The sequence below is a fragment of the Chelonia mydas genome, chromosome 4 (genome assembly GCF_015237465.2).
Source record: "Chelonia mydas isolate rCheMyd1 chromosome 4, rCheMyd1.pri.v2, whole genome shotgun sequence".
In the NCBI taxonomy this organism is placed as follows: Eukaryota; Metazoa; Chordata; order Testudines; family Cheloniidae; genus Chelonia; species Chelonia mydas.
In genome coordinates this window covers 121,371,237-121,398,258 of record NC_057852.1, presented here as the reverse complement: position 1 = coordinate 121,398,258, position 27,022 = coordinate 121,371,237, and the positions used below count along the sequence as shown (strand labels likewise).

Here is a 27,022-nt window from a genome sequence, read left to right as displayed (position 1 = left end):
ATGATTAAAAAAAAATGTGTGTTTAAAACCTGTGTGTGGAAACTTCAGGCTTTTTCAGAAGCAGGTGTGCAGATTCTTTATGCATATAGGGGAAATTGGTAAAGATTGGAGTTTGGGACAATATTCTTAATATAAATATCTTAATACAGTCTTATGTTTTGTACTTGCCTCCTTTCGTTTAACCAAAAGTTGTAAGACCACCATTCTAATTGATAACTTTATGAGAAAATTAATACCCTTCTTACCAATCTTTTGACCAGGCAGCTGTGATGCGTGGAAAGCTGATCTAATAAAAATGTACATTAACTATGAAAGCTCATTGCCCGTTGTCTAGTTTATGACCAACAATGAGCATAAATTCTCAGTGTAACTATTAAGCTTGTCTATAATTTTCTTTAGGTTTTGATGCTCTTGTCTATGAAGTACATGTTCTTATAAATAAAATATTAACTCTTTAAATTTCTGAAATGAAAATCTTCTTTTCCTATTGGATTTTTTAAAAAAACTTCACTTTTATGGTGAACTCATTTTTTATATTAGAGGGAAGAATGAATATTCCAATCGCTCTGATTTACGAGTTTGGTGCTAATAGATAGTAATTCAGCAGCCAGGCAAAAAAAGACCACGACACTGCAATGATAAATGAATAGTATATTTTTAAAAGTGAAAAACTTCAGTTGAGTTCTCCCCCTCCCCCCTCAGAGTGCAAAGAAGTGTCTGAGCACAACATTTTAGAGCTACTCTACCTGACAAGGATTGAAACCTTAAAGGAAACACATTTTTCTATTTAATTTCTAATCTTTGTCTAATGGCCTTATGAGGCTATTAGAATTCCTTCTTAATTTTAGCAGCTCTGTTCTTTTCCCTGATTTTGTTACTTTGTGATTTGCAGCTAGAGGGGGGTCTTCATGCAGCCCTGTTCTGTCAAGAAAACTAAAAGGTGACTATCTTCAGAATCACAATTGCTTAATCACATTATTTTCTGATTTTTCACTTGATTGTCTTGCTAAATTTTGATTTCCATTCACTAATGCGTTCCTCTTTGCAACTGGGATTGAAGAGTATAAATCTAATTTTTGTCAGAGTTTGACATTACAACCAAGATATAGTGAAGTAATTCAAAAAGCAGAAACATTATTACTATTTTTTTCTTTGCTTTGCTGACAGAATTATCCTGATCATTACTGATGCAGCTTTCACTTTTTCAGCAGCACTTCTAAAAATTAATCTCTGAATAGGGCCCGGTTACCTTTTTTTACAACAATATTTGACCTGTAATGAAACAAACACAACAGTTGAGACAAATTGGAAAATTATGCTTTTTGATCTTTCTCACTGTTGCATTCCTTCACTAATGCATGTGTATGTCTTGCATGTTTTAAAATGCCACTTGTGGTCTGATCTGGTCTGTCTGTCTTGTGATGACTAACACTGCTCACTTATGACTGTTACCTATCATTCTGATTTTTTTCTCTGTCACTGAGGTTTATGTCAAAATCTTAGTTTGAGCTCTCATCCTCAAACATTCTGTGCACAGTTTGACCATAATAACCTACTTCATGTTTAGTCATACTTGTGTAGTTTTCCAAAGAAGCTCAATAGCAGAAATGGAGCCATTATAAACCCCACCCTAGGTCAGGATTCACTAGTTCTGACTCCTGCTGTGCCTGTGCAAAATCCCATTGGCTTCCGTGGCATTCTGTGTGGGAACTGGGGTCTGTGCTAGTGAATTCCAGTATAGGATTTGGGGTAGAGAAGGCAGTATAAGGGAGAAAAATACCTTTCTTTGGATTAACAGTTTAGAAGTAGAATGGGGATTCAACAAGCATGTGTTGCCTCTACAGCAATTAGGGCCTCTACAGCACCTAATTTACATTGTTCCAAATATGCTCTTTTCCCCCTCTAATTGGTGATTTTGTGTGTATGAAAATAAATAAAAAATAAACTAGCCTTGACCTCAGTGTGATAAGAAAGTAGCTTAATGTGATTAAACTCTGGTATTGCAGAATGAGGTGGATGTTTGCGAGCTACAGTGATAGGTCTATATAAGACTCTTTTTAGGAAAGATAAAGGAAGAGATCGTGTTGATAAAGTAGAACCTATTTCTATATGAATCTGGAAGCCAGTTTACTATGCAACAAAATAATTGAACACCATGTTACACTATATACTAATAAAGGTATAATCTTTGTTTTTCATGTTTGGTTTAAATGTTTTGAATATAGCAGTAGGTCTTTAATAAAATATGTTTATACGTTACTAATAATGATTATAGATTAAACAGTCGTTAAATTCAAAAACATTAAACTCTCTACAATTAATGAATGAATATAATCTTCATTTGATAAAACACGTTTTCACATCTTGTATCATTGCTTAATGTCATGGTCCTGCCTGTTAGATGATCGTGAAATGAGAGCTGATATTATAGTTTACATGTAGTTGCATGTAGCAGACTTTGAGGTCAGAAGGGACCATTGTGGTCATCTAGTCTGGGGCCTGCAATGTGCAGGACATCAGAACCTTAGCCACCCACTCCTGAAATAGATCCCTGACCTCTAGCTGAGTTACTGAAGTCCTCAAATCATGCTTAAAGACTTCAATTTACAGAGAATTCACCATTTACCATAGTTTAAACCTGCAAATGACCCATGCCCCCATACTGCAGAGGAGAGCAGACCCCCCCAGGGTTTCTGCCAATCTGTCCCAGGGGGAAATTCCTTCCTGACTGCAGATATGGCAGTCAGACCCTGAGCATGTGGGCAAGATCAACCAGGCAGATACCTGAGAGAGAATTCTCTGTAGTAACTCAGAGCTCTCCCAATCTAGTGTCCCGTCTTCAGCCACTGGGGAGTTTTGCTACTGGCAGTTGCCAATGGGCCACATGCCATTGTAGGCAGTCCCATCACACCTTCCCTTCCATAAGCTTATCAAGCTCATTCTTGAAGCCAGTTAGGTTTTTTGCCCCCACTGTTTCCCTTGGAAGGCTGTTCCAGAACTTCACTCCTCTGTTGGTTAGGAACCTTCACATAATTTCGAGCCTAATCTTGTTGATGGTCATTTGTTCTTGGGTCCACATAGAGGCTTAACTTAAATAACTCCTCTCCTTCCCTGTTGTTTATCCCTCTGATGTGTATATATAGAGAGAGATAATATCTCCCCTAATCCTTCTTTTGGTTAGACTAAACAAGCCAAGGGTTGAACTACGGTTATTGTAGTATCCTAACTGAATTTCTTGTGCATGTTTTAATCCCATACTTCATGTTTATTCCTGCATTTTTCAGCATATTCAGTGTAATTATCACAGTTCTTCCTATGAATTTCAAAGATGCATTCCTCTTTTAGAGAAGACTTTAAAAATTAGCAGAAGTAGATAGTTGCATTGAAGTGGATTTCAAATTTTGCAGTTTACTGGCATATAGAGCACTGGGGTTCTTCTCTTTTTGCTGGGAGTGGGCCTATTGGACTTTTAATATGCTCCCCATGGGTCAGTGGGTGGAGAGGTGAGGAAAGGGAGGGAGAAACACAGCAGCATTTGATTCCACTCCCAGTACTCTGTAATATCCTGTACTCACCCTGAAGCAATAGCACCAAGAATCTGGTTTTAGCTTTGGTTCATGTTTGGGCTATATTTTGAAGGCCGTCTTGTCAAACATAAGACTGAATTTTCTAGATGAATGCTTACATATTGGACCACAACTGTACAGCATCTTAAAAACAAAAGGGCAATTATCTGGTCATTTACATGGCCACATAATCATATTATACAAAGGGTCCTGAACAGAGCTAAAGTTGACATCAGCTTTTGTTTATAACCTACTTTGCACTTAATCTTAAAGGTTACCTTCTTGGGAAGCTAAAAACTGTCCTTTTTGGTTTCTTTAAAATGTCTAAATGCATGAAAGATTGGAAAATGAAATATCGTCTTCCCTAGTTTTGGTGGAGGAGATCCTAGTAGGAGTTTTCTCATCCCTTCATGGGTATAGATGCGTGTATGTATGATTTATCATTGATAGTGTGACTGGCCTGCACACAAAGTACAGCGTCTGTCCTGAGGACCTTGAAAATCCAGAATATGTGGATTATAAAAAATGCGAGGAAGCTTGGAGCAGTGGGCAAATTAGTAGCATGCTACTTGTAGTATCAGAGAAGTAGTGGCTTTTAGGAAGGATTTGAATGAGGAGAAAGTGTTGAATCTTTCCAGGAAAGTGTTTATTTTCCAAGTTTGTCCAGGTTTGAATTAAATAAGTGTTACAATTTTGGATTGTAAAATTTTTTTTTCCAGAAAAACCCACTCTCTTGGTAGTTCGGTCTTCACTTACCTGTTTTGAGATCATCCCACTATTCCATTTTTTGCTAGCGGAGTGGAGAATTCAAGACTTTACATTTCAGTTGTAAAAACCAAGCCAAAAATTACCATTCCTTTATGCATCAAGGAGAAATAAAAAGGGCAAAAACCCACTTATTTTCCCTTTGTTGGTCACCTTTAATGATCACATACTGAGTCTTCTATGCTTGAGGTTCAGAACAAAGTATGACCTTAAGTATACTCAACCATTTTCAGCATGATTTAAACTACCTGTAACTTATATAACTTAATTATTTTAAAAAATATGTTCTTATGCTTTTACAGCGTAAAAAATAAAAAAGAGAAGCCTAAACATTTGTTGTAGAATAGATTTTTTTAGTTGTCTTATTTTTTTTTGCATTATTTTTCCGGAGTACTGTAGAATTACACAATTCCATAATGCCACAACTACATTTTTCCTTATGGTGCTCTGGATAAAGACAATTCTGCAACTCTGTATTATCAGAGCTGTGTTTGATTTTTTTTCTTCACATGAAAAATACAAAACCAAGAATGTTAAATGCAAATGTCTGTGTTAATGCAGCCTTGTGGCTGCATCATAAAAGAAAACAAAATTGGAAATGCAAAACAGAATTCTCTGCCACACATTTTGCATTACTGGTTAGTCTTTCTAAATATGTAGTTTAGTTTACTGTATATTATGTGTCACATAAGCTGCTAATACCATTATCATCGCAATAACTCTTTTGTTTCCTGGATCTTTTTAAATGTTTTATCTTATTGCATTAGGTGGGGTTTTGCATCTTTATGTAACCTATACACACTTTTTTTAAAAAAAAGTATTATAGCCCTAGTTGAGCACCCCGTTATGGGATTTATTAGGCTGCTTTATTAAACTCAGACTTTGCATCCCCCACATGCTTTTGAATTTACTGAGTGTGAGCAGCATCCAGCCATGGACTTGCTCTGGCCTTTCAGGCTCACTCCTGGGGTGCAGACTGCAATGCTGGTACCCCTTCTCGGGATGTGGAGCCCTGCAGCTGAACTACCCTCGATCCCAAGACTAGTGTGGACCTCCCAAGTCTCACCAGGAGCTCATGCATGCCTTCTTCAGAGCTCCATCCTCGTGGGTACTCTGGATTACTGTTTCACCCTTTGGGGATTTTGTGACAATTAAAACCAGTAACACACAGACTTTGCAAACACACTTCTAAACCACACACACTTCCTTGGCCAGGTCTATATTTTGAGTACTTTGCTGGTATATCTATATTGGTATGTGTATGCTGGCAGAAGGCTCCTAGTGTGGATGCTGGTTGTACCAGCAAAACTGTGCTTTTACTGGAATAACTGCATCTACATGAGGGGCTTTTGGTGAGACAGCTGTCAGTCGGGGAATCACACCTCTTTACACCCCTGACTGACAGAGCTATGCTGGCAAAAGTCTGTAGTGTAGACTGGCCATAGACAAAGCATACGGGATATACAGATCTATGGAAAAATATCAAACACCTGCATGTGAAACCCTCCTCCGTTTTCTCACCCCTTCTGAGAGCCCTTCAGGTCTTAATCAACATCTTCCAGCAAGTCCAGAATTCTCCAGCCCTTCTACTCCTGCCCAGTCTTGTCTTCTAGTTTTGATATGCTACCTCCTTATTAGAGAGTTTCCCTTTTAACAGCAGAATCCAGTACTCTTCCTGTCCTTTCCTTGGAGTATTTCCACTCTGTAATTCTTTATGGCCTGCTGTCTCCAACCCTCAGTCTTTGTTACTGGGGATAAGAGACATTTGCAAGCCAAACATTTGTGGCTGGTAGAATTTAATACCCTGATAAGGCAAGGTTATTGCAAAGCTGATGGTCCTTAATGTCTGCTCTATTCAGGGGAGACACCCAGACCTTCTCCCTTTAAAACAAGAGGATTGATGCAGGGATACAATGAAAGCTATCAGTAAGGGTATAAACATACAGGGGATTCATAAAAGACTGGAATTCATAAGTTCACATAAACAGATCCCCAAACTGTGTCACAAAATAATCAGCCTTCGTTTTGTCCTTTTGTCATTGTCCACTTCTCTCCTGACTACATAGTAAGATTCTGTCTGCTCTTTCTCTTAGTTATTCATTTTCCCAATATTCATTATTTTATAATAACCTGGATATTTTTTCAGTGCAAGGATAGATAATTTATTTCAAAAAGGGTAGAAATTTTACATCAGACACTTTTCGTGTGTGCAGTGTTGTAGCCGTGTTGGTTCCAGGATATTCGACAAGGTGAGTGAGGTAATATCTTTTGTTGGATCAACTTCTGGTGATGAGAGAGAAGCTTTTGAACTTAAACGGAGCTCTTCTTCAGGTCTGGGAAATGTACTCAAGAGTGTCACACCTAAATACAAGATGGAACAGATTGTTTAGCTCTGTGATACTCTTGAGTACGTTTCCCAGCCCTGAAGAAGAGCTTTGTGTAGCTTGAAAGCTTGTCTCTCTTGCCAACAGAAGTTGGTCCAATAATATTACCTAACCTACCTTGTCTCTTTTTTTAAAAAAAAGAATTTAGACTGTTTCCAGGGCATAGGATAGCATTTGTAGCGAACTTAAAAATTCCATTGCTGCATCATTTATCAGGTAAAGTACTTTTCGGCGAAGAAGAAGGCTTGGAGGATGACCCTGAAACGCGGTCAGAAGTCAGCACTGCAACTTTTGCAGGTAGGACTGCATTCTTTTTAGCACTTCTGCCTTTCTATAATCTGTTCAGCAAGTCCACCTTGAATAGCAAATAAGTGTCTGTTCTTAAAATATGATCGATTAAAAACGGAATAGCCCAACGCTACATACAGTTATATTTTACCATCACTTTTACCTTTACAATTTATCCTTTGTTCGTTTATGAAGTGTGGAGATTGTTAAAAAATTTAATTCAATTGTGATTATGGAGTTTGTGTAGTTGAGGATTAAAGGGGAAACAGCATAAAAGCTGTTTAATGTGGCATCATGTTTTTAAAAGAATCATTATTTCAAAACTTAATTTAAAGGGATAAAAATGAATTTAAAATCTAGAAAGAGTTGAAAGTAGTTTTAAGTACTACACATGTTCCTGAGTAGTCCTGCCAATCTTTCTCTTTACAATTATATTTTTCCTATTTTAACAAAATGTTTCTATTCATTATTGTTGTGTTGAAATACCTGAAAATGAGAAAAAGACTGCCTATACACAGTGTGCTGTGAAACGCACTAAGTAAACAAATTGAAATCTATAGAATTTTTATCATCTTTCTGTCTTAGTAATCTTGGTGTTTCTTGTGACAGTAAATAAATAAGCTTTCACAAAGTGTTTTTGTTATCACACAATTTCCCTTTAAAATATCTGCCTACCTTCTCATCTTCCTCATTCTAGTCTCTTGCAACAGTTTCTTGCTGTTGTTTTAAAATGTTGTTTTTAAAGTGCTGTTAGCAATCATCGTAACAGAAGATGAACAAATAATATTTTTTTTAAAATAGAAGATGCGTACTGTTTAGAAACTCAGACTCGTATCCAAATTTGCATATATTTTCTTATTGAACTTTAAAACCCTGCTTCTGGCATCTTTAACCCATAGTTAAAAAAGATGGTTCTTGGACTGCATTGTTCAAATCCAAAAGGACTAAATATGGGCCTTAAGGTGCTGGTTATACAGCCTTCATAGAAGAAGCAATGAAAAGTTAAAAAGGCTGTACTATACCTAAATGGCTTACAGGCCATTTTATATTACATATTTTATTGCTTCATTCACTGCTTCCTTCTAAATCTTTTTCCTTAATCCAGTTTTATATCAGGGTGCAAAACTGAATTTGATTATTTTATTTTTCTTTGGTGTTTTAATCTTTTCCTTAAAGTGTATACAGATAATATTTTCTTGATAGATGACTTTGGATCACTAATTGCTTTTTGTTTCAGCCTCTATGAAGAGTGAGATAACCAGTGAATTAGCTTCTTCATCAGGAGTATCAACAGCTGGATCAATAGTAAGTTCTGCAGCTGATCCCACAGGACATGACATCATCACTGAGCAGCCACGTTCACAACATACTTTGCAATCAGACTCTGTAGACGTGACCAGTTGTGATTTGGCCAGCACAGCTACTGAAGGGGAAGAGGATGACATGCTTAGTCGGAGCTCCAGCCAAATCAGCACTGTCCAGTCAGACCCCACTATGGACATGAATGATGGCACGCAGGCTTCTTCGCCAGTTAGTGATAGCTCTCAGACTACCACAGAAGGTCCAGATTCAGCTGTGACCCCTTCGGACAGTTCTGAAATTGTAAGTGTGCAACGGGCAGAGCGGGTATCCCAGTCTTCTACTGAGGGTCCCGACATATCTCAGAGCTCCTCCATGGAGGGCCCAGACTTGGACACATCTACTTATTCATCTTCTGCTTTTCCGTCCTCAGCTAATAGCACTGAAAAGGTCAGCAGCTCATAGCTTTAACTGAGCTTGACCTCATTTTAACGCTTTCACTGCAGCTTTAAAAAAATGAATTGCTGTTTATAAAATGTGTTTGAACACAAGGCTTTAAACTTGACCTCTAAGTATTAAACACACTATAAAATTACTCTTCTCACTAAAAGAATGAAAATATTAATGGGTTTTCATGAGAAACTTTCTAAATATTACATGCTTCTTTTTTAATAGTATGTTAACTCTTAAAACTAACTAAATTGCAAACCTTCAGTTTAAAAGGACTAGTGAAAGTGTTAAAGGGTGAACCTTCCATTTGGAATAATAGATAATACCCCTCAAGTCTGAGTGTTTCAACCTCATGCTTTCATGTTTCATATTCTGTGGCTTATTGCCTGTGCTTTCTCCCTTGGAAATTGTTTTACTATCTCTTGTTATACCCTCTTGGAATTTTTGTTACACCTCTACCCCAATATAACACGGTCCTCGGGAGCCAAAAAATCTTACCTCGTTATAGGTGAAACTGCATTATATCGAACTTGCTTTGGCCTCAAGCATTTCCGTTATTCATAGTCACTTCCCGCCCCCGACCCCTCAGAACCCCAGACCCATCGACATCCCCCCTCCCCCCCCCCCGTCCCCTGACTGCCCTAACCCCTATCCACATCCCCGACAGGCCCCCTGGGACTCCCATGCCCTATTCAATGCCCCTGACCGCCCCGCCCCCAGAACTTCTGAACCATCCAACCCCCCCTTGCTCCCTGTCCCCTGACCGTCCCCCGAGACCCTCTGCCCCTTATCCAACCCCTTGGCACCAGCCCTGCAGTCTTAACACATTGCTCAGAGCAGCATGTCGGAGCCAGACACGCTGACGTGCTGATCCGCTGGAGTGCGCAGCCCCACCCCCCAGAGCGCTGCTTTATCGCATTATATCCGAATTCGTGTTATATTGGGGTAGAGGTGTATATCGTTTGAACATTGCATAATTTCATATATACCACATATTGATGCTTTTATGCTTGCTTCAAGCATTTATTCAGTAGTGTACTCTACAGATATTTCAGCATGTCCATCTCTTTTTGGTGAAGATGTCATGTAGTTGAAAAAGAACAGTTCAAAAGACACTAATGCTTTTTTTTGTTTTTGTTTTAAAAAAAGTTTTTTTTCAAGGGATTTGGCAAATGACACAATCAAATGCAGATATGTAGCATATCAACCCTCAATTCAGGCTTCCAAATGTGTTGTCAGTGCTTGACCTAAAAGCAGCTCTGTGAACTTATTGAAGATAAGGTGGGAAGAATAAATGACCTGTTGAGTTATTTTTAAAAATGGTTATTTTACAAGTATGGCAAACAGGTACTCTTGCACAAAAGTGGGGTCAGACTGTGTAGGAGAGGAATGGTAATATTTTCTCAAACTCTGACCAGCACTTAAATGCTCATGATGCAAAAATGAGCTGGTGTTCACAGTAGATAGTACAGATCTTGGTAATAGGATTGACCCTCTCCTTTCTTGGAAGCTCCTAGTAGTGAGATAGTTAACATTGTTGATGTTTAAGTGGTCATCCTCAAGCTTCAGAGTGAACACTATATTCAGAAGAATTGGAGAGTTCCCACTTCCCTTAAAGCTGTTGCTTCAGGCTGTCTGCATGTTTGGGCTAATATAACTGCATTGGTTTAGACTTGTTCAGATTTTGACAGTTATCTTTGCAATCATAAAGACTGGAGTCTTAAGCTTTTTTAAATTCATAAATATTAAGACCAGAAAGGACAATTAGGATCATAGTCTGACCTTCTGCATCACATAGGCCATAGACTCTCACCGAGTACTTTCTGCATCAAGCCTGTAATTTCTGTTTGAGCTATAGCATAGTTTTTAGAAAGATACCCAGTCTTGATTTACAACTTCAGGCGATGAAGAATACAGGATATCCTTAAGTAATTAAATAAAGTTTAAATCCTAAAGCCCAAGATTCCGCCTTAACGAAGAAGTACCAATTTGCTGAGCTGGATGATCACACTTTACAGATACATCCTTCACTGGCAGTTTTTAACACTTACATATCTTTTATTTCCTCCTTTCAGTGTTTAGTATGCTCGCTTAGCACATAACCATTGCTCTAATGTACTGGGATTGTGAACTCTGGAAATGAACAGTTAAGTTTGGACACACAAGGTTGTACATAGTTCTTTTCAACATGAGTTGCAATCTAAAATTATCAAAGCTTTCATATTTTCTTGGTACAGTAACTTCTTGCTTAATATTGTAGTTATGTTCCTGAAAAATGTTATTTTAAGCGAAACGATGTTAAGCGAATCCAATTTTCCCATAAGAATTAATGTAAATGGGGGGGGTTTAGGTTTCAGGGACAATTTTTTTGCCTGACAAAAGACTATATTTTACATGTGTACACACACACACATATATTTTTGTGTGTGTGTGTGTGTGTGTGTATATATTATATATATATATATAAAATATTTGTTTATGTGTACATATACAGACACACACACACATATACACGGTATAAGTTTTAAACAAACAATTTAATACTGTACGCAGCAATGATTGATTGTGAAGCTTGGTTGAGGAGGTGAAATTAGAGGATGGGATGTTTCCCAGGGTGATCTAGCACTGGCTGAACCCTCAAGGGTTAACGTATTGTTGTTAATGTAGCCTCACACTCTACAAGGCAGCCTGAATGGAGGGAGGGTAGACAGCATGTCAGAAAGAGACGGAGAGACACACACACCCTGTGTGTGTGTGTGTGTGTGTGTGTGAGAGAGAGAGAGACTAGCATTGCCCCTTTAAGAATGCTGATCCCTTTCTAAGTACACTGTCTTTTTAAGAAGAACAGCAAGTTGAGACAGCTGCTACTGCCAGCAAGCTCCCTCCATCCTGAGCCCTGTTCTCTCCCCCCCCCCCCCCACTCTGTGGAGATGGGGTAAAGGAGTGGGGGGGAGGAGAGGGACACCCTGACATTAGCACCCTTCTCCCCTCGCTCTCCCTCCTGCCCCCCCCCGCCCCCCCCAGCAAGCAGGAGGCTCCTGGGAACAGCTCCAAGGCAGAGGATAGGAGCAGCACACACAGTGTGCGGGAGGGACGGCTGAATTGCCTGGCAATTGATAGGCTGCTGCACAGGGAACTTAGGGGAGCAGGGAGCTGATGGGGGGTCCACCCTGTTTCCAAACCCCCACCAACTACCTTCAACTGGCTGCTCTTTCTGCAAGCAGTGGACAAAGCAGATGGCTGCCAAACAACTTTATAAGGGAGCATTGCACAACTTTAAACGAGCATGTTCCCTAATTGATCAGCAATGTAACAACGAAACAATGTTAACTGGGACGACGTTAAGTGAGGAGTTGCTGTACCTGCTTGGGAAATCCAGTACATACCATCTTCGGTGAGGTTTAGTGATGCTTAATACATATATAAAGTGCCTCTGAAAGGCATCTTGTACTGTAAGTTGATAATTATTTAAACAATGAACTTGGAAATACCCAGAAGTCACCTGGTATTCAGCAAACAGGTTAAGAGTTAACCATTTTAGATGCAGTCATAAATACTTGGGTAAATAGCTGATGTGTGCATTAAAATGCTTGAACTACAAATCATAACTAAGCAGCTCCAATTCAAACCCAGTGAAAATGACCTTTAATTAAATGGGCAATTAAGAGTGAAGAGCTTATAGTTGCAGATCACATTCAGTCTCTGAAAATGATCATTATAACAATTATTAAGCTTTATTAAAATTTCATGAAAAACTAACTGGAATTTTCATGAAGCAAACAAATTGCTTAATATTCAGATATTTAATTCAATACATGTAAATTCATTCTGAACAGAATTTGATGATGGTATTGCAACAAATGTAACTGAAGTTAGAATTTGTCCTGGTGAATCTTATTGCGGTTTCCATTTGCTTTGGAAATCATGTTCAGTCATTATGGAACCCTACAATGCCATTTCTAGTCACTTTTATTGTGAAACCATAGTGTAAAATACAAATGCATTTTAAAAACCAGTGTTTGAAAAAGTTTTTATTTATCTGCCGAAACTTGAGTTCAGGGTTTGGAATCTTCTCTGCAACAGCTAATCAAAACACAGTTATCTAAAATCGTACTTCCTACATTGTCATAAGCTTTCCCCCGGGAAGTGTGGAACACTGAACTTGAGTTTTGGCAGGTAAGCAAAAGAGAAACTGCTTCACAATTACTGTTCAAAAATATTTATTTTAAACACACATTAATGATTTGGCCTTTAAAAATATTTTAATCTTTGTCTATTTGTATTATTTTATTATATAATATTTTGTATTTGTTTATTTTTAACAAATTTTTAACCATGGAAATAATAAAGCAGAGTATTAGTGTATAAATCTAAATCTCTTATAGGTTTAGACAAGTAAAGAGAGAAGTTAGACTAAACATATACCCAATAGGATTTTGAAATCCAAATAAGTGGAGTGAAAATTCTGAAAGTGGTTATATCCTATATGATCAGGTGTGCCAGGCTTGCCTTTTTTGTGTTAAATTTGTTATCCTTTGGGCTGTGGGCTTTTTCTGCCTGTTGTCTTTGTTTGTGCAGCTTCCTGCCATTATGAAATCCAAGAATGCTATCTCTTCTTCTCTTGAAGATATGTCATTTTAATTTGGTATTTTGTTAGATATTTTAAATGCTTTCTGACTTAACTGTTTTTTTAAATTTATAGGCTGCTTTTTATTTGCATTGTATAGAGGGTTGATGTCATAAAAACAGTGAAGGGTGTTTCTAGCTAGTTTGTTGTTGGAATGGGAGTTGAGGTGTCACTGCGTCTTTCTGCATGCTTATTTAATTTTTGTAAGTCTGGGATTTGCTGTATGCAGAAGAGGACCTTTTCAGGTCCTTTTAATATTTTAAGGAGAAATATTATTAAATGATAAAGATTTGTTCCATAATTATATGGTTGGATCTTAGACTTTCATAAATTAAAGACAAGAGACTGTCCATAGTCGTTTCCTGGCCAGTGCATGATAGGAATGCTAAAGGTAACTGACTCAGTCAGCATACTGTTTGTGTATTTATTTGCATATCATAGTCTAAGCAGCTAAAATTTCTTGACAGCTTAATTGCTATCTTTCACTTTAATGATTTACATGGCATTTTGCAGCCAGGGAATTAACAGTTGCCTTCTGATAGTATAGCTGTGAAATGTTGTTTTGCTACTTTTTTGGTGGTGGTCTCTTTACATTAATTAAATAAGCAGCAGGTCCATAACATTAGTGTCAGGGGTTGGATTTTTTAAAAAAACAACTCATTTCCATTGGAATTTGAGTTAGAATGAAGGGATAAAATGAGAATGTCTTGAAGAGGTCCAGGCTATGTTTTATGGTGCCCAGTGGGATCACGGCTAGATTTCCATTACCCACATACTACATCTGAGGTCATTGGAGGGTTTGGCAGCTGGACTGTTCAGGTCAAGTTGAGGCCTTAAAAGGGGGTGGTGGAGGTTGATAGCAGCTGGGATGGAGGGTCAGTTTCCGTCACACCAATGAGAAAGGCCCAAGCAGTACTACAGAGGCAGGCTCCAATCTAAATCAGGCCTGTGAGCTATCGAGATCACAATTGCATCTTGAAAAAATGAGGAATCTGAGAAGTGTGGGGCTAGCACGTAGCTGCACGCTCATGCTAACATGCATCAGACTGACTTTGGCTTGGAACTAGTTCTGAATTATTAACATTGCATACTTGTGCTCTGACTTGTGCACTCAAAGTTAGTCTACTCTAAAAGTCCACTTCTTGTTTATCTTAGGTTTTAGAGGGTACTGAAAGCCAGTATTCTGGAATGCAGATTGGACAGCTGCAAGATGAGGAAGATGAAGCTGCAAATGTTCTCCATGATGAATCCTCAGATCCTTTCAGAAATTCTTCCCTTGGTATGTTGATAAATAGGAAAAATCAACTACAAAAATAGTAGCATCTTTCATCTGATTTCCAGCAGGACTGATTACCTGTTTTATGTCTACCAGAAACAAATATAAGAACATTCTGATAAAAGTATAAGATGAATCTTCGTATTTTACTAGTTAGTTCAAGGCTACTTTTTTTTTAACTGTTTGGCAATAAACTTCAGTTAAAAGTCTGTGATTTGCGTTTATGTTAATTTACATCTTAAATGTGCTATGTATTGCTTTTTTCTGAAGCCCTTCAGCACCCACACGTATTGAAAAACATGGGCCATAGCAGGCAGCCTTCTGACAGCAGTGTAGATAGATTGATGGCAAAAGAAGAAGCAGTAGAATCTGGTGATCATGAAAATAAGGTAAGACACATTCTCTCACTCGAGGTGGGTTTTTAAGTTAGGTGTTTGTTAAATTTTCAAAACAAGCATACATGAAACAGAACCAGTGGAATTCTGCATTATAAGCAGATAATTTGGTAATATGTACAATAGTTGGTATACTTTACAGTGTATGTCCCAGCTTAAAAAAAGTGCATTTCAGTCATCAACTTTCTAACTTGTAATTAAAACTTCCTAGATCACATAAATACACTATCTTGACAACTTACTTATACAAAAGATGGTATACTATTAGGCAAACATAAATAGACAAGTCATGCAATTAAGGGTGTTAAAACTGTAGAGAGAAAAAGAACTCCCCCTTGCTGTGTGCATGAAGAGTAGCAAAGAGGAGATGCTCAAATATCATTGAGCTGACCACCATCTGCGATGAACATATACAACAAAGAACTTCCAAGGAGTTCAAGTTGAATGCAATGAGTTTTATATGGAAAAAAAAAATTAATCCCCAATACTGAAAAAGTATGCCAGATGCTTGGTCAGTTTAAGATGATAAAACAAATTTGGCAGCTTCCAGAAGGGTGTTAATCTTGAGCTGGCTTTCCATATTATGTTTCCAGAAAGCATAACTTTGTAGTCGAAGGAGTCTCCTGGACAGTCTTTTGTCAAACAGCAAGTCTAGATAAATAACAATCTACCTGAACTGTCATATTATAGTTTTCATTGTGAAATAAGAACAATTCTAGTGCTGGTGGTGGCATCTTTGCAAAATATTTGGTTTTAGGGCATTCTCACAGAAGATGTATTTAATGTGCCTCTGATTTATTACCAGGGATCCTAGTTTTTAGTGATAAAAAAATCAAAATTCTCTGATTAAAGCCCTGCCTCCCATAAAATCCATGTTTTTCCAGGTTTAAAATAAAATGCTGAACTTTAATTTCCGTAGCCGCAATATAAATAGGTGTCAGTTGAACACAATGTTTAATGGATATATTCACAATTTTTAAGCTGGCAGCCCAAGCCCTTCCCATTTCCCTGATTATGCTACTGTATATGATTCTATTTTTTTCAAAAAATATAAATTAAAGAATCTCTGTAAAAATGCAAATTCTGTGTTTTTTTCCATGGCAAATAGATTTATAGGATCCTTGTTTATTACTTAATGTTTCTAAATTGTGTTCCCTTTTATGATTTTTTAATTTAAACGTAATCTTAAAAGCATACATAAGACCTGTGATTTGCTTTTTGTAACAGCCTTCCAGAATAAAGGGAGATATAGGTCACTACACAGATGGAAATTCTGCTCCTCTGGTTCACTGTGTTCGTCTCTTGTCTGCTTCTTTTCTACTTACTGGGGAGAAAGGTGGTAAGTTGCTCTCAAAAACAGTGATGGCTTATTGTCTGCCTCAATATACAAAACAGTGTGATCACTTTATCTAGTTGTTTGACAGCTCTTCATCGGCTGAGTGTATTGTTTTTTCATGACAGGACTTCAAAGTATGACAGCCGCTTGTAAAGAGCTTTGAAAGGATTTCTAGCCTATTTCATAATTGCTGAACCTAGTTTTGACCTGCTCGTTCCTGATAAAATTATTATATTACTGTAAACTTGCTAGTCAAATATTACGTTAAAAAAAAAGTATTTTAAAGGATATTTTAAATGGTAAAATAACCAGATAACTTGTTTTAACTCCTCCTTAAGATGGCAATTCTTGAACTGTAATCAGTGGGGAGCTGGCAGTCATGATGATAATGATGATGCCAGGAGCTCCTCCATTTTACCAGTGGTTTACATGAGTGTCTAGATTTTGTGTAGCATAGTTAAGCCTGGGATACTAGTAAAAGCAACTAGAAACAAGGAGGTGGAGCTTGCTTAGACTGCTGTTGCATAGGCGAAGGAAATGGATTTTTCTGTCTTGTACCAGAGCCATCAGCAGGAGTGGAACTGCCTGCTATCAGTGAAGTCACCATCCTCCCCCCACCTTTGTTACTTGCTATACTACTGTCAGCTGTGTTCTCATAAGTTCTCTTATAAGCTTAGTGTGGAGACTGGAAGGGGAAGTCTTCAAGGAAAACCTAGGTTGTTCTGTTGTTCTAGGAGGCGGTGTTTATAATTTATAGCAACTCTCCTCACAAGATATCAAAGCACTCTAGAAATAAACAGCTGGTTTATGCATCTGTGAAATCAGCATACTTACATCAAAAGAGTGATATGAGGCTGAAGTGATTCACCCAAAGTCACACACTGTCTTTGGCAAATCTAAGTACCATTTCCCAGGCTCTTGATTTCCATACCTTTGTACTTAAAAAAAAAAAACAAAAACAAAAACAAAACAAAACAAAAAAAAACCCAGACCTTCCTCCTATGTTCTGCCTGGGAGGACCTGGTTCATGAGGGGTACCTTATTTTCATTTTGTTCTTGAGCATCCTATGGGACTCCCAGAAATAAGACCTAGCTCCTGTCCTGAAAAGCTTATAATCTAGTTGTGGCTATAAACATTAATGATTAAGGCTATGATTTAGTCATGGAAGTCACAGAATCCGTGACTTCCAAAGACCTCTGTGACTTCAGCCCTGGCGGCTGGGAGCTGCAGGGTCCAGCAGCCTCTCACAACAACAGGGAGCTGTGAGGTCCCCTGCCACCTAGGGCAGTGGTGCCCCCAAGCTCCCAGCTGCCGCAGGCAGGGAACATATCCTGCAGCTCCCCGGATGCCGGCGGCGGCATGCGGGACACCAGCAGCAGAATGGGGGACCCCTGCGGCTCCCCAGCGGCTTCTGCCGCTGGTCATAGGGGGGACCCCAGTGACTCCCCACCACCGTGGGGGTAGAGGGAACCCTGCAGCTCCCAGCTGCAGGTGGTGGTGTGGGGGCCTGGAGCTTCCAGCCACCTGGCATCTGCCCACCCCTTCCCATTTTATCATGGATATTTTTAGTAAAAGTCAAGGACAGGTCACAGGCTTCCATGAATTTTTCTTTATTGCACGTGACCTGTCTGTGATTTTTACTAAAAGTATCTGTGATAAAATCTTAGCCTTATTAATAATCACTTGTACCACTCTGCTCTCTGTCAGAACCTAAATCAATACCCCAGCATTATATGAGGAATGTTTTTAGAGGTGCCCTCTTTCAGATGAGATGTAGCGCACACAATTCCTGATCATTTGTGGATAGTAAAACCTCCGTAGCACTTCTGCAAGGGTAGGAGAGTTTCTCAACCTCACTGTCCCAGTCACATTCCAATTTGGGTAAATAATTTCTGCCCAGTGGAAATTCTCCTTACAGTTTCAGTTGGATGTGGCTGTGTTAGACCTGAGTGACTGATTTGTTTTTCCTCATTCTTGAGCTCTTGTCTGCTTGACCTCAGAATGTAAGAATACTAACAAAGGCAAAAGGAATCTTTCCTCACCCACATTTGCTTACTATTATTACTATTTACATTACCATAGCACTTAGGAGCCCTAGTCATGGACCAGGACTTCAATGTGGTTGGGTGCTGTACTAACTCAGAACAAAATGGCGGTCCCTGCCCCAATGACCTTACAGACCAAGTATATGACAAGAGATACCAGATGGATACAGACAGACATGGAAGTACCTGGAAAAGTTGAGATATAACTTGTCAGCATGACATGTAGTGGTCCCTGCGCACAAGTGGTCCCTGGTAACAAACCTAACCATTGTCAAATTTTTTGGGGGTTTTTTTTTTTTTGGTTTTTTGGTCAAGTTTTCACGGCAAAGGAGAGTTTTGAGGTGGATAATGAGAAAGCTTTGCAGATGCTTATGAGAAGGAACTCCCAAGTGTGTAGGGCAGCATGGGAGAAAGCACAGCAGTTCTTGTTTGAAAATTTAACACGTGAACAGCACAGGCTGGCATCATGAGCTGATTGAAAGTGAGCATCGACGGCTCGATAGCAAGTGAGAGATGATAGGTAGTGTGTATATTGATAGTGGAAGGCCTTGAAAGTGAATTAAAACAGTTTGTTTGAGGAGATGGAGAAGAGAGCTAATGACGGGATTCAAAGAGGGGTGACCTGGTCAAAGCGAACAGTCTAGGAAAATGATCTTTGTAGCAGCATTCTGAATGGATATGAGTGGGGAAAGATTGCATTTGTCAAGGCCAGAGACGAGATGAGAGCTTTGACTAGTGTTTTAGTTGCTTGGCTGGATAAGAGAGACCATATTTGAGAGAAGTTGTGCAGAAAGAATCAGCAGTATTTAGATATAGATTGGATGGGAGCACCTAAAGAGAGATGGTGCCCAAATTACAGGCTTGAGTGACAAGCAGACATTCTTTCATTTTTATGCCTTTAATAAAAATTCTTATGGGTTTCTTAATTTCCTGTACAAATTAACACAGTTTAGATAATCTAGAATACTGTATTTTGAAAAAGCAATTATTTTGCCTTTGGAATGCACCATGCTGCAATAAAATGTCAGGGAGCTATTTTCAAAAACGCTTTCTGGCGTAGTATGCCCATTCCTTCTTTTTACATGGATTTTTGTCTGCTTCTGCAGTGGGGATAGCTGTAGTTTTAAAACTTAGATAAGCGTGTCACACTAGAATTTGATATATTCTTTCCTGTCCTAAACTATCTAATATTGTGCACTGCTAATGCAGCTCCCACATTCTCAGTGAACGGAGAAAACTAATGTTTAGCAATTGGAAATTTTTTAGGAAGGAAGTGCTGTATAAATGATGCTAATAATTAGATGCAATTATTGGGTCTGCATTATACCTCGTCAATAGTATTTGTCCAGGTTAAGTTGTAACAGGATATTAATTTTGCTCTTTAATAATTGAAAGTAGTTACTTATGTTCAACATTTTTTTTTCTTTTTTACAGCTTTAGTTCCTGATAGGGATGTGAGGGTCAGTGTAAAAGCGTTGGCAGTAAGCTGTGTTGGAGCAGCTGTTGCCCTTCATCCTGAATCTTTCTTCAGCAAACTGTATAAGACACCTCTTGAAACCATGGGAGAAGAGTATGGTATGTTGAGGTTATATTACAGTTCCCTACTCTTTTTTGCGAAACATTTTAACTTGTTGACTTTTTAATACATAATTGAATCCTTGTCTAAACCAGTTCAGTTCTTTAGGGTACACAGAGCTCACTCAGTACACGTATACTAGCCACGTCACATCAGTTTAAGTATTACTCTGTGCACACTACTGCTGTCTTAGACTATTTCAGTTACAATGCCCACATTTCCCAACTTAACTGTGAGAAGCGATGAACACCGAGAATTTGCAGCAGTACCAGTGCACTATGGGACAGTAGCAGGAGAACTAATTAAATCATCTCTGCTTGTCCTAAGCTATGCTGGCACTAAACCAATTAGTTTAACCAGATTTGAATATGCTAATGGTAATCTGTTCTAAATGATCAGCCCCTTTCACAACTGTTTGTAAACCATTTGGTGTGTCTGTGTGGATGCAGTGTGTTCTACAAATGGTCTAGGGTTTTTAACAGGTTTTAATTTTTCTAAGTGTCGACCAAGCCTTAGTGTTACGCTTCAGGAATCCTATTTTAGATCTCACCATTACTATACCCAGTGCAAAATTATATGTCTAGGAACAAAGAATATAGATCAGACTTACGATGGGAGATTATCCTGCAAAAATAGTGACTCTGCAAAGAAGTTAGGGGACTTAGTTGATAACCAGTTTAAAATGAGCTCCCAGTAAGATGCAGTGGCTAAGAGGGCTGATGCTATCCTTTGATGTATAAATGTAAATATCAAATGGTATTACCTCTGTATGTGGCGTTAATGAGACCATTACTTAAAATGCTATCTACAATTTAAGAAAGGATGCTGAAAAATTAGAAAGGGATCAGAAAAGACCTACAAGAAATATGTGAGATCTGGAAAATGTGCCTTATAGTGAAAGACTTTAAGCTCAGTCTATTTAGTTTATCAAAGAGGAGTTTAAGGGTTAGGTGACTTGATCATAGTCTAAGTACCTACATGGGGAAAAGATTTCTGATGATGATTTTGGACTCTTTAATCTGGGAGACAAAAGAATAACCAGATCCAATGGCTGAAAGTTGAGACTACACAAATTCAGACAGAATATAGGATACAGATTTTTAAGGGTATAATTAATCAGTGGAATGACTTACCTAGGGACGTCATGGATTCTGCTCCACTTCAAGTTTTAAACCATGGTAGGATGTCTTTCTAAAAGAGATACGCTAGCCAGCCAGAAGTCAGGGGTTTGATGCAGGAGTTGAGTGAAATTCTGTGGCCGGTGTTATGCAGAAGGTTAGACTAGGTGATCATAATTGTGGTATTTCCGTTTTTTGAAAAGTTTGTTTCTGCAGCCTACTGTCTCTCTCTGTCTGGGTATCTGGGCTGCGCTCCTCTATCTGTAGCTCATGGAGGAGGGTCACTGTTCTGGTGCTGTGTGGTCTGGTCACCAGATTGTCTGTCTGTCTCTGCAGCAACAGACAATGGTGGGGTTTTTTTGCCGCCTCCCTTATTCCTTCTATTTTAACTTCACTGCCCAGTTTTTTGGGCAGTGGAGAGCTGTGCCTCCTCCTTAGTCATTGTCCTCCTCCTTCTTGGGTTGGTTAACCTCCTGTGGGCTCAATTCTCCCTGAGCCTCTACTGCAGCTTCTCTGTGAAGGCTCCTCTGTCCCATAAAGGCATGGAGGCGCAGCGGCAAAAGCACTAGAGCAAATCCAGGCAGTGCTCTATATGTGAGGTAGCCTTCCCAGGCTCAGCAGATAAGAGTTGTGCTGAGCCTGCACCCAGCCGTCCACCCCTAACTCCGTTAGGTCTTGGGGCAATGAGTCGGATAGGTCCCTACCCACTGAGGCAGCTGTAACTCCAGCTGGGGAAAAATGGATCAGGAACCCCAGTGCAGAGCAGGGAGAGGTTCCAAAAGCAAGGATCCTGGCCACTTGATTCGGGGTAAGTCCGAGGGGACCTCAGCAGAAGAAAGAAGGGAAGTCCATGGGGCCATAAATCCCCCCCCCCCCTTTCCAAGTGGGTCCTGAGCACCCTGCGGAAAGAAACCGGGCTTCTAATCAGCCCCTTCCAACCAGACAATGAGTTACATCCCTCCCCTATCCCAGGGGGAATGGGACCCTGTGGCCGAGGATTCTGAGACAGACTGCTGAAGAGGGTTCCAGGCCCTAGGGGAAGGTAAGCTGCAAAAGGCCTCACCAAAGCTGCATCAGAACTTCTATGCTCTCGAAGTGTGTGCAAAAAGGTTAAACAAAAAAAAATGTGAAAAGCTAAAATGGGAAAGACAAAGCACAAAAAATACAGGAGAGGGGAGTCTTCCTTTTGCCTGCCAGCTCTCCTCCACTGAGGAAAGTGAGCTGTCTGGCTATGAAACCCGAGTAGGCTCCAGTGAGTAAGTCTCAGAGTAAATTTCTCTGTTTCAAAATCCTCCCCTGATGCTGCAGTACCCCTTTGCTCCTCCTTTGAGGAAGTGATTAGGGATGAATGGAACAAGCCTGATAAGGGCCAGCATGTTAACAAGAGCAACCTTAGGACTATATAACATTCAGGAACCAAAGGGCTGTATTGCTGAGGTCGATGTTGCTGTTATGTCCCTCTCCAGGGATAAGGTTATTCCCTCAGAAGGTGAGTTCTTCCCTGAAGAGCCCACAGATAGAAAACTGGAGGCTGCTCTCAAAAAGGGCTTTGAACCCTCTTTGGTTTCTTTAATTTATGGTATTAGCAATAATCTAACCAAACATCTTAATTTGCTCACTAAAGGGCTTTATAACTTAACTTTAAATCACAATGACCTGAAACTTATGGATATGATTTTTAAAAAAAAATCCAGGTTGGTGCTTTTTAGGTATCTTTGTAGTTGGGTAGTGGGTTTCTAAATAGCAGCTTTACTTAAATTTGAAGAACTGCTGCATTTGCACAGCACTTGGTCTTGAACATTTTTACTATTTTTTGTTTAACACTTACTGTGATAGGATTTAAAGGCCTTAATCAACTTCCCTCTGTCAGGAGCCATTAAAAGCTTACTCTGCCATAGTTAGGAAGGACCTCTGCAATTATTGTGAAGACCCTGTGATGCAAACTGATTACCCAGAGTACCCAATTTATGGTATAAAATTACTCAAGAGTTCCCATCACATCCTGTCTGTGATAACGTCATGTTATGATGGCAAAACTATCTTGATGCAAGTCTGTGGGTAAACCGGATTACGACCCAGAAACTAGATCAAAACATGTAATTGGATGTTGCAGAACTATTTTCTGCCAATATGGTGTATTTGCTAGTCTGCTGTTTTAAAAATAAATAAATAAAAATAATCAGAAAACGTTAAGTTTGACATAAGTCCAGGAAGAGCAGACAAGGAAAACCAAGTGGAAATGTTGCAGCACACGCTATACAGGTTTCAGAGTAGCAGCTGTGTTAGTCTGTATCCGCAAAAAGAAAAGGAGTACTTGTGGCACCTTAGAGACTAACCAATTTATTTGAGCATAAGCTTTTGTGAGCTACAGCTCACTTCATCGGATGCATTCAGTGGAAAATACAGTGGGGAGATTTATATACATAGGGAACATGAAACAATGGGTATTACCATACACACTGTAATGAGTGATCACTGAAGGTGAGCTATTAGCAGCAGGAGAGCAGGGGGTGGGGGGACGACGACGGTGCGGACCCTTTTGTAGAGATAATCAAGGTGGGCCATTTCCAGCAGTTGACAAGATTGTCTAAGGAACAGTGGAGGGTGGGGGGTATCTCATTCTCTTACATGGCATTTTTCAGTAAAACTTTTGGAGGCCATCTTTCAGGAATACTTTAACTAGAACTAGGCATGAAGCATTTATTTCCCCGCAAAAAAATTTTCCATGAAAATATTAATTTTAATTAAAAAAAAATTCTACGGAATTTCAGATGTTAATCAAAAACAAAAGTTATCAGTTTTCAGGGAAAAAAATGAAATTTTCAAACAATGGAAATCCAAATAACTTTTGTTTTTTGAAGTTTTCATTTTTGATGAAAAACCTGAATTTTTCTGTCAGAAATGGATGTTTCCAATGAAAATTGTTGTTTTGATGGGAAAAGTCATTTTTCACTGAAAAACTGTTTTGAATGAAAAATTTCTCCCAGCTCTGGCATTAACCACTTAGCTCTTGAAGATACTTGTTGCTATTGGCTTCTACTTGGAATATTGATGTGTGTGTGTGTGTGTGTCTGTCTGACTTTTGGTGCTGGGTTGTTACAGTAGAATCAGATAGTAATTACAGTATTTGTTAAACCTTGTTTGTACTTGCAGGCCTAGTATGGAACAAACTTTTGCATTTGGTTAGAAAGTTTATGTGAAATTGAAAGATAAATGGGGGAAGAAATTAATAATTTAGTAAACTGGTGTATCTCATATCTATATTAAAAAAACAAAATTCTTCACTATGAAGATTTAAAAGCAGTCCTTTGAAGGTTTGGTGGTGGTAATGCTTACAGCCATGCTAGAATATTATAGGATTGGAGGTGGAGAAGAGCAAGGACTCTTCTACTAGATCCTGCAAGGACAAAATATTCATAGATTTTAAGTCTGAGGGGCCCATTCTGACCATTTAGTCTGACCTCCTGCATAATGCAGAGCATAGAACTTCACCAAGTAATTCTTGTATCAGATCCAATAACTTCTAGTTGAACTAGATTTTTATATATTTTATATACATAATTTTTTCTTTAAATCAAGATTAGGTGGGTTTTTTTTAAGATTCCTAGTCATGGAATAAATTGTTCGAGTGGTCTTCTAACACAATACCTGTTCTATACTATGTTAGATATTAATTGGGCTACAAGTATCATTCTAAAACTGCTGCTTCATTATGAGTTTAGTGCATGCTTGGATGATGCTTTCATTTTATTTGTTTTTGATGAAGCTTTGTGCCTCGTTTATTATAGCTGATTTAATGCAGTCTATTTTACATTCTTTGTAAGCAATGTCAGTAGAAGGCTTGTTAAATCCTAGAACTAATATTTTTAAAATAAAGTAGTTGTTGTAACTTGTTTTCTCAGAAGAGCAGTATGTATCGGATGTTTTGAACTATATTGATCATGGAGATCCCCAGATTAGAGGAGCTACTGCCATTCTCTGTGGAACCATTGTCTACTCCATTCTCAATAAATCACGGTTTGATGTGGAAAACTGGCTAGCAAATGTCAGAAGTTCAACAGGTAACAGTTGAGTTATTTTTAGGGGGTTGTTTTGGTGCATGTAGTGAAAACATTGCCCTTATTGTTTCATTATTCTTTCTTTCTTTCAGGAAATCTCTTTTCTCTGGTAGACTGTATACCTCTCTTACAGAAAACTCTGAAAGATGAATCCTCAGTTACATGCAAACTGGCTTGTGCAGCTGTGAGGGTAAACAAAATTTCTATTGTTATTTTTTGTTTATATTACCATAGAGCCCTTGTCATGGACCAGGGTTCTGTTGTGCTAGGTGCTGTAAAAACACAGAACGAAAAGATGGTCCCAGCCCCAAAGAGCGTACAGTCAAAGTCTGAGAGGAGAAAGCACATGGATACAGACTGATGGAAGAATACAAGGAAATAATTTTGCTTAGCATGATAGGCAGTAGTTATTAATGCACCCAGTGGCCTAATCATTCTCCAATTTTTTGTAAGCATCATAGTCAAGGAGAATTCAGAGGATAATGAGAGAGCTTTGTAGGGGTTCACTGGGAGCTGCTCCCAAGCATGAGGGACAACATAAGAAAAAATTTTTTAGTAAGTGGGCAGTGGAGGCTGACATGATTAGTTGGTTGATAATAGGTGGGAGTTAACATTTGGTAGTGAAAGAAAGATTGTGGAGAGTCTTGGAAGTCAAGACAAGCAACTTATGTTTGATGCACTAAAAAGGGGGAAACCATCTTAGGGATTAAAAGAGAGGGGTGATATGGTTAAAGTGGCAAGTCAGAAGAATGATCTTTGCAGCAGCATTCTAAATGAATATAAGTGGCACAAGATTGCATTTGTCAGGGCCAGTGAAAGGGACATTGCAGTAAGCGAGATGATGAGAGCAGAGTTTTAGCTGTGTGGATGGATAGGACAGGTCCTAGCTTAGAGATGCTATGCAGAAGATTCTGCAACATTTATACATACCCTGGATATGGGGACCTAGAGAGAGAGAGAGATCAGAGTCAAAGATAATCCCCACGTTGGTGGGGAAAGATTAAGAGCTCTATTTAAACCATGTTGAGCTTGAGTTGATGGCTAGACACCAATGAAGAAAAATCAGACAAGCAGAAATTTTAGGTTAGACAGACGGCGACAGGTCTGGAGTAGAGGTAATTTCTAAGTCGTCAGCATAGAGATGGTAGTTGAATATGTGTTTGTGGGTCTGATTACCTAGCAATAAGGTGTGGAGGGAGAAGAGGAAGAGTACAAAGACTTTTTGGAACCCTCACAGAAAGTTGTAGAGGAGCAATGATACACTGATGGAATGATTAGAGAGGTAGGAGAATCTGGAGAGGGCAGAATCACAGAAGCCAAGGGAGGACAAGATTTCAAGAATAGGAGTATGGTTCCCTGTGTTGAAGGTGGCTGACAGATCAAGGAAAATGAGGTTGGATTACTGATTTGGAGCTTTGGCTAAGCAGAGGTCACTAGACTTTGGCGAGAGCAGTTTAATTGGAGCACAAGAAGTCACACTGGAAAGTGTCTAGGATGGAATTGGAGGAGAGGAACTCTGGTCAATGAAATGTAGTAGTTTAAATGTGTGAAAATGTTCACATTTTATGGAAGCTGGGCTCTTTACCCGGTAATCCATGATGTTTTTGTGTGTGTATGTATACAGTGATTGCACTTAAAATTCATTCTATTTTTTAGAGATTTACTGGTTCCAGTGGCATTCCCCATTTTAAATTTAGGCAGTGTTGCTCAAAGTGTGGTGTAGAGTCTTTTAAAACAGGAAAATTTAGGGAGGTGCAGGGATGGCTGGATGTGACTTTGGACACTTAAATTTGGATAGTCCTCAATTAAGCATATTCTACTATTATAACACTTAGTTC

General features: G+C 38.9%; 1 protein-coding gene across 4 annotated transcripts in view; it reads left to right on the top strand.

Moving 5' to 3' along the window:
- Nucleotides 1–27,022, top strand: part of HTT (huntingtin) — a 189,157-nt gene that overhangs the window by 27,360 nt on the left and 134,775 nt on the right. For 3 of the 4 annotated variants that reach the window (XR_006290216.1, XR_005225237.2, XM_037898168.2), the window contains exons 10-18: nucleotides 893–940; nucleotides 6,932–7,012; nucleotides 8,241–8,605; nucleotides 14,535–14,658; nucleotides 14,926–15,044; nucleotides 16,278–16,389; nucleotides 19,867–20,007; nucleotides 25,029–25,187; nucleotides 25,277–25,374. Coding sequence is in view for 2 of the 4 variants with exons in the window: in XM_037898168.2 (XP_037754096.1) it covers nucleotides 893–940; nucleotides 6,932–7,012; nucleotides 8,241–8,605; nucleotides 14,535–14,658; nucleotides 14,926–15,044; nucleotides 16,278–16,389; nucleotides 19,867–20,007; nucleotides 25,029–25,187; nucleotides 25,277–25,374 (1,247 nt within the window). In the remaining 2 variants the exon portion in view is untranslated. The remainder of the gene's footprint in view (nucleotides 1–892; nucleotides 941–6,931; nucleotides 7,013–8,240; nucleotides 8,606–14,534; nucleotides 14,659–14,925; nucleotides 15,045–16,277; nucleotides 16,390–19,866; nucleotides 20,008–25,028; nucleotides 25,188–25,276; nucleotides 25,375–27,022) is intronic. The other variant, XM_037898170.2, reaches the window with a different exon arrangement.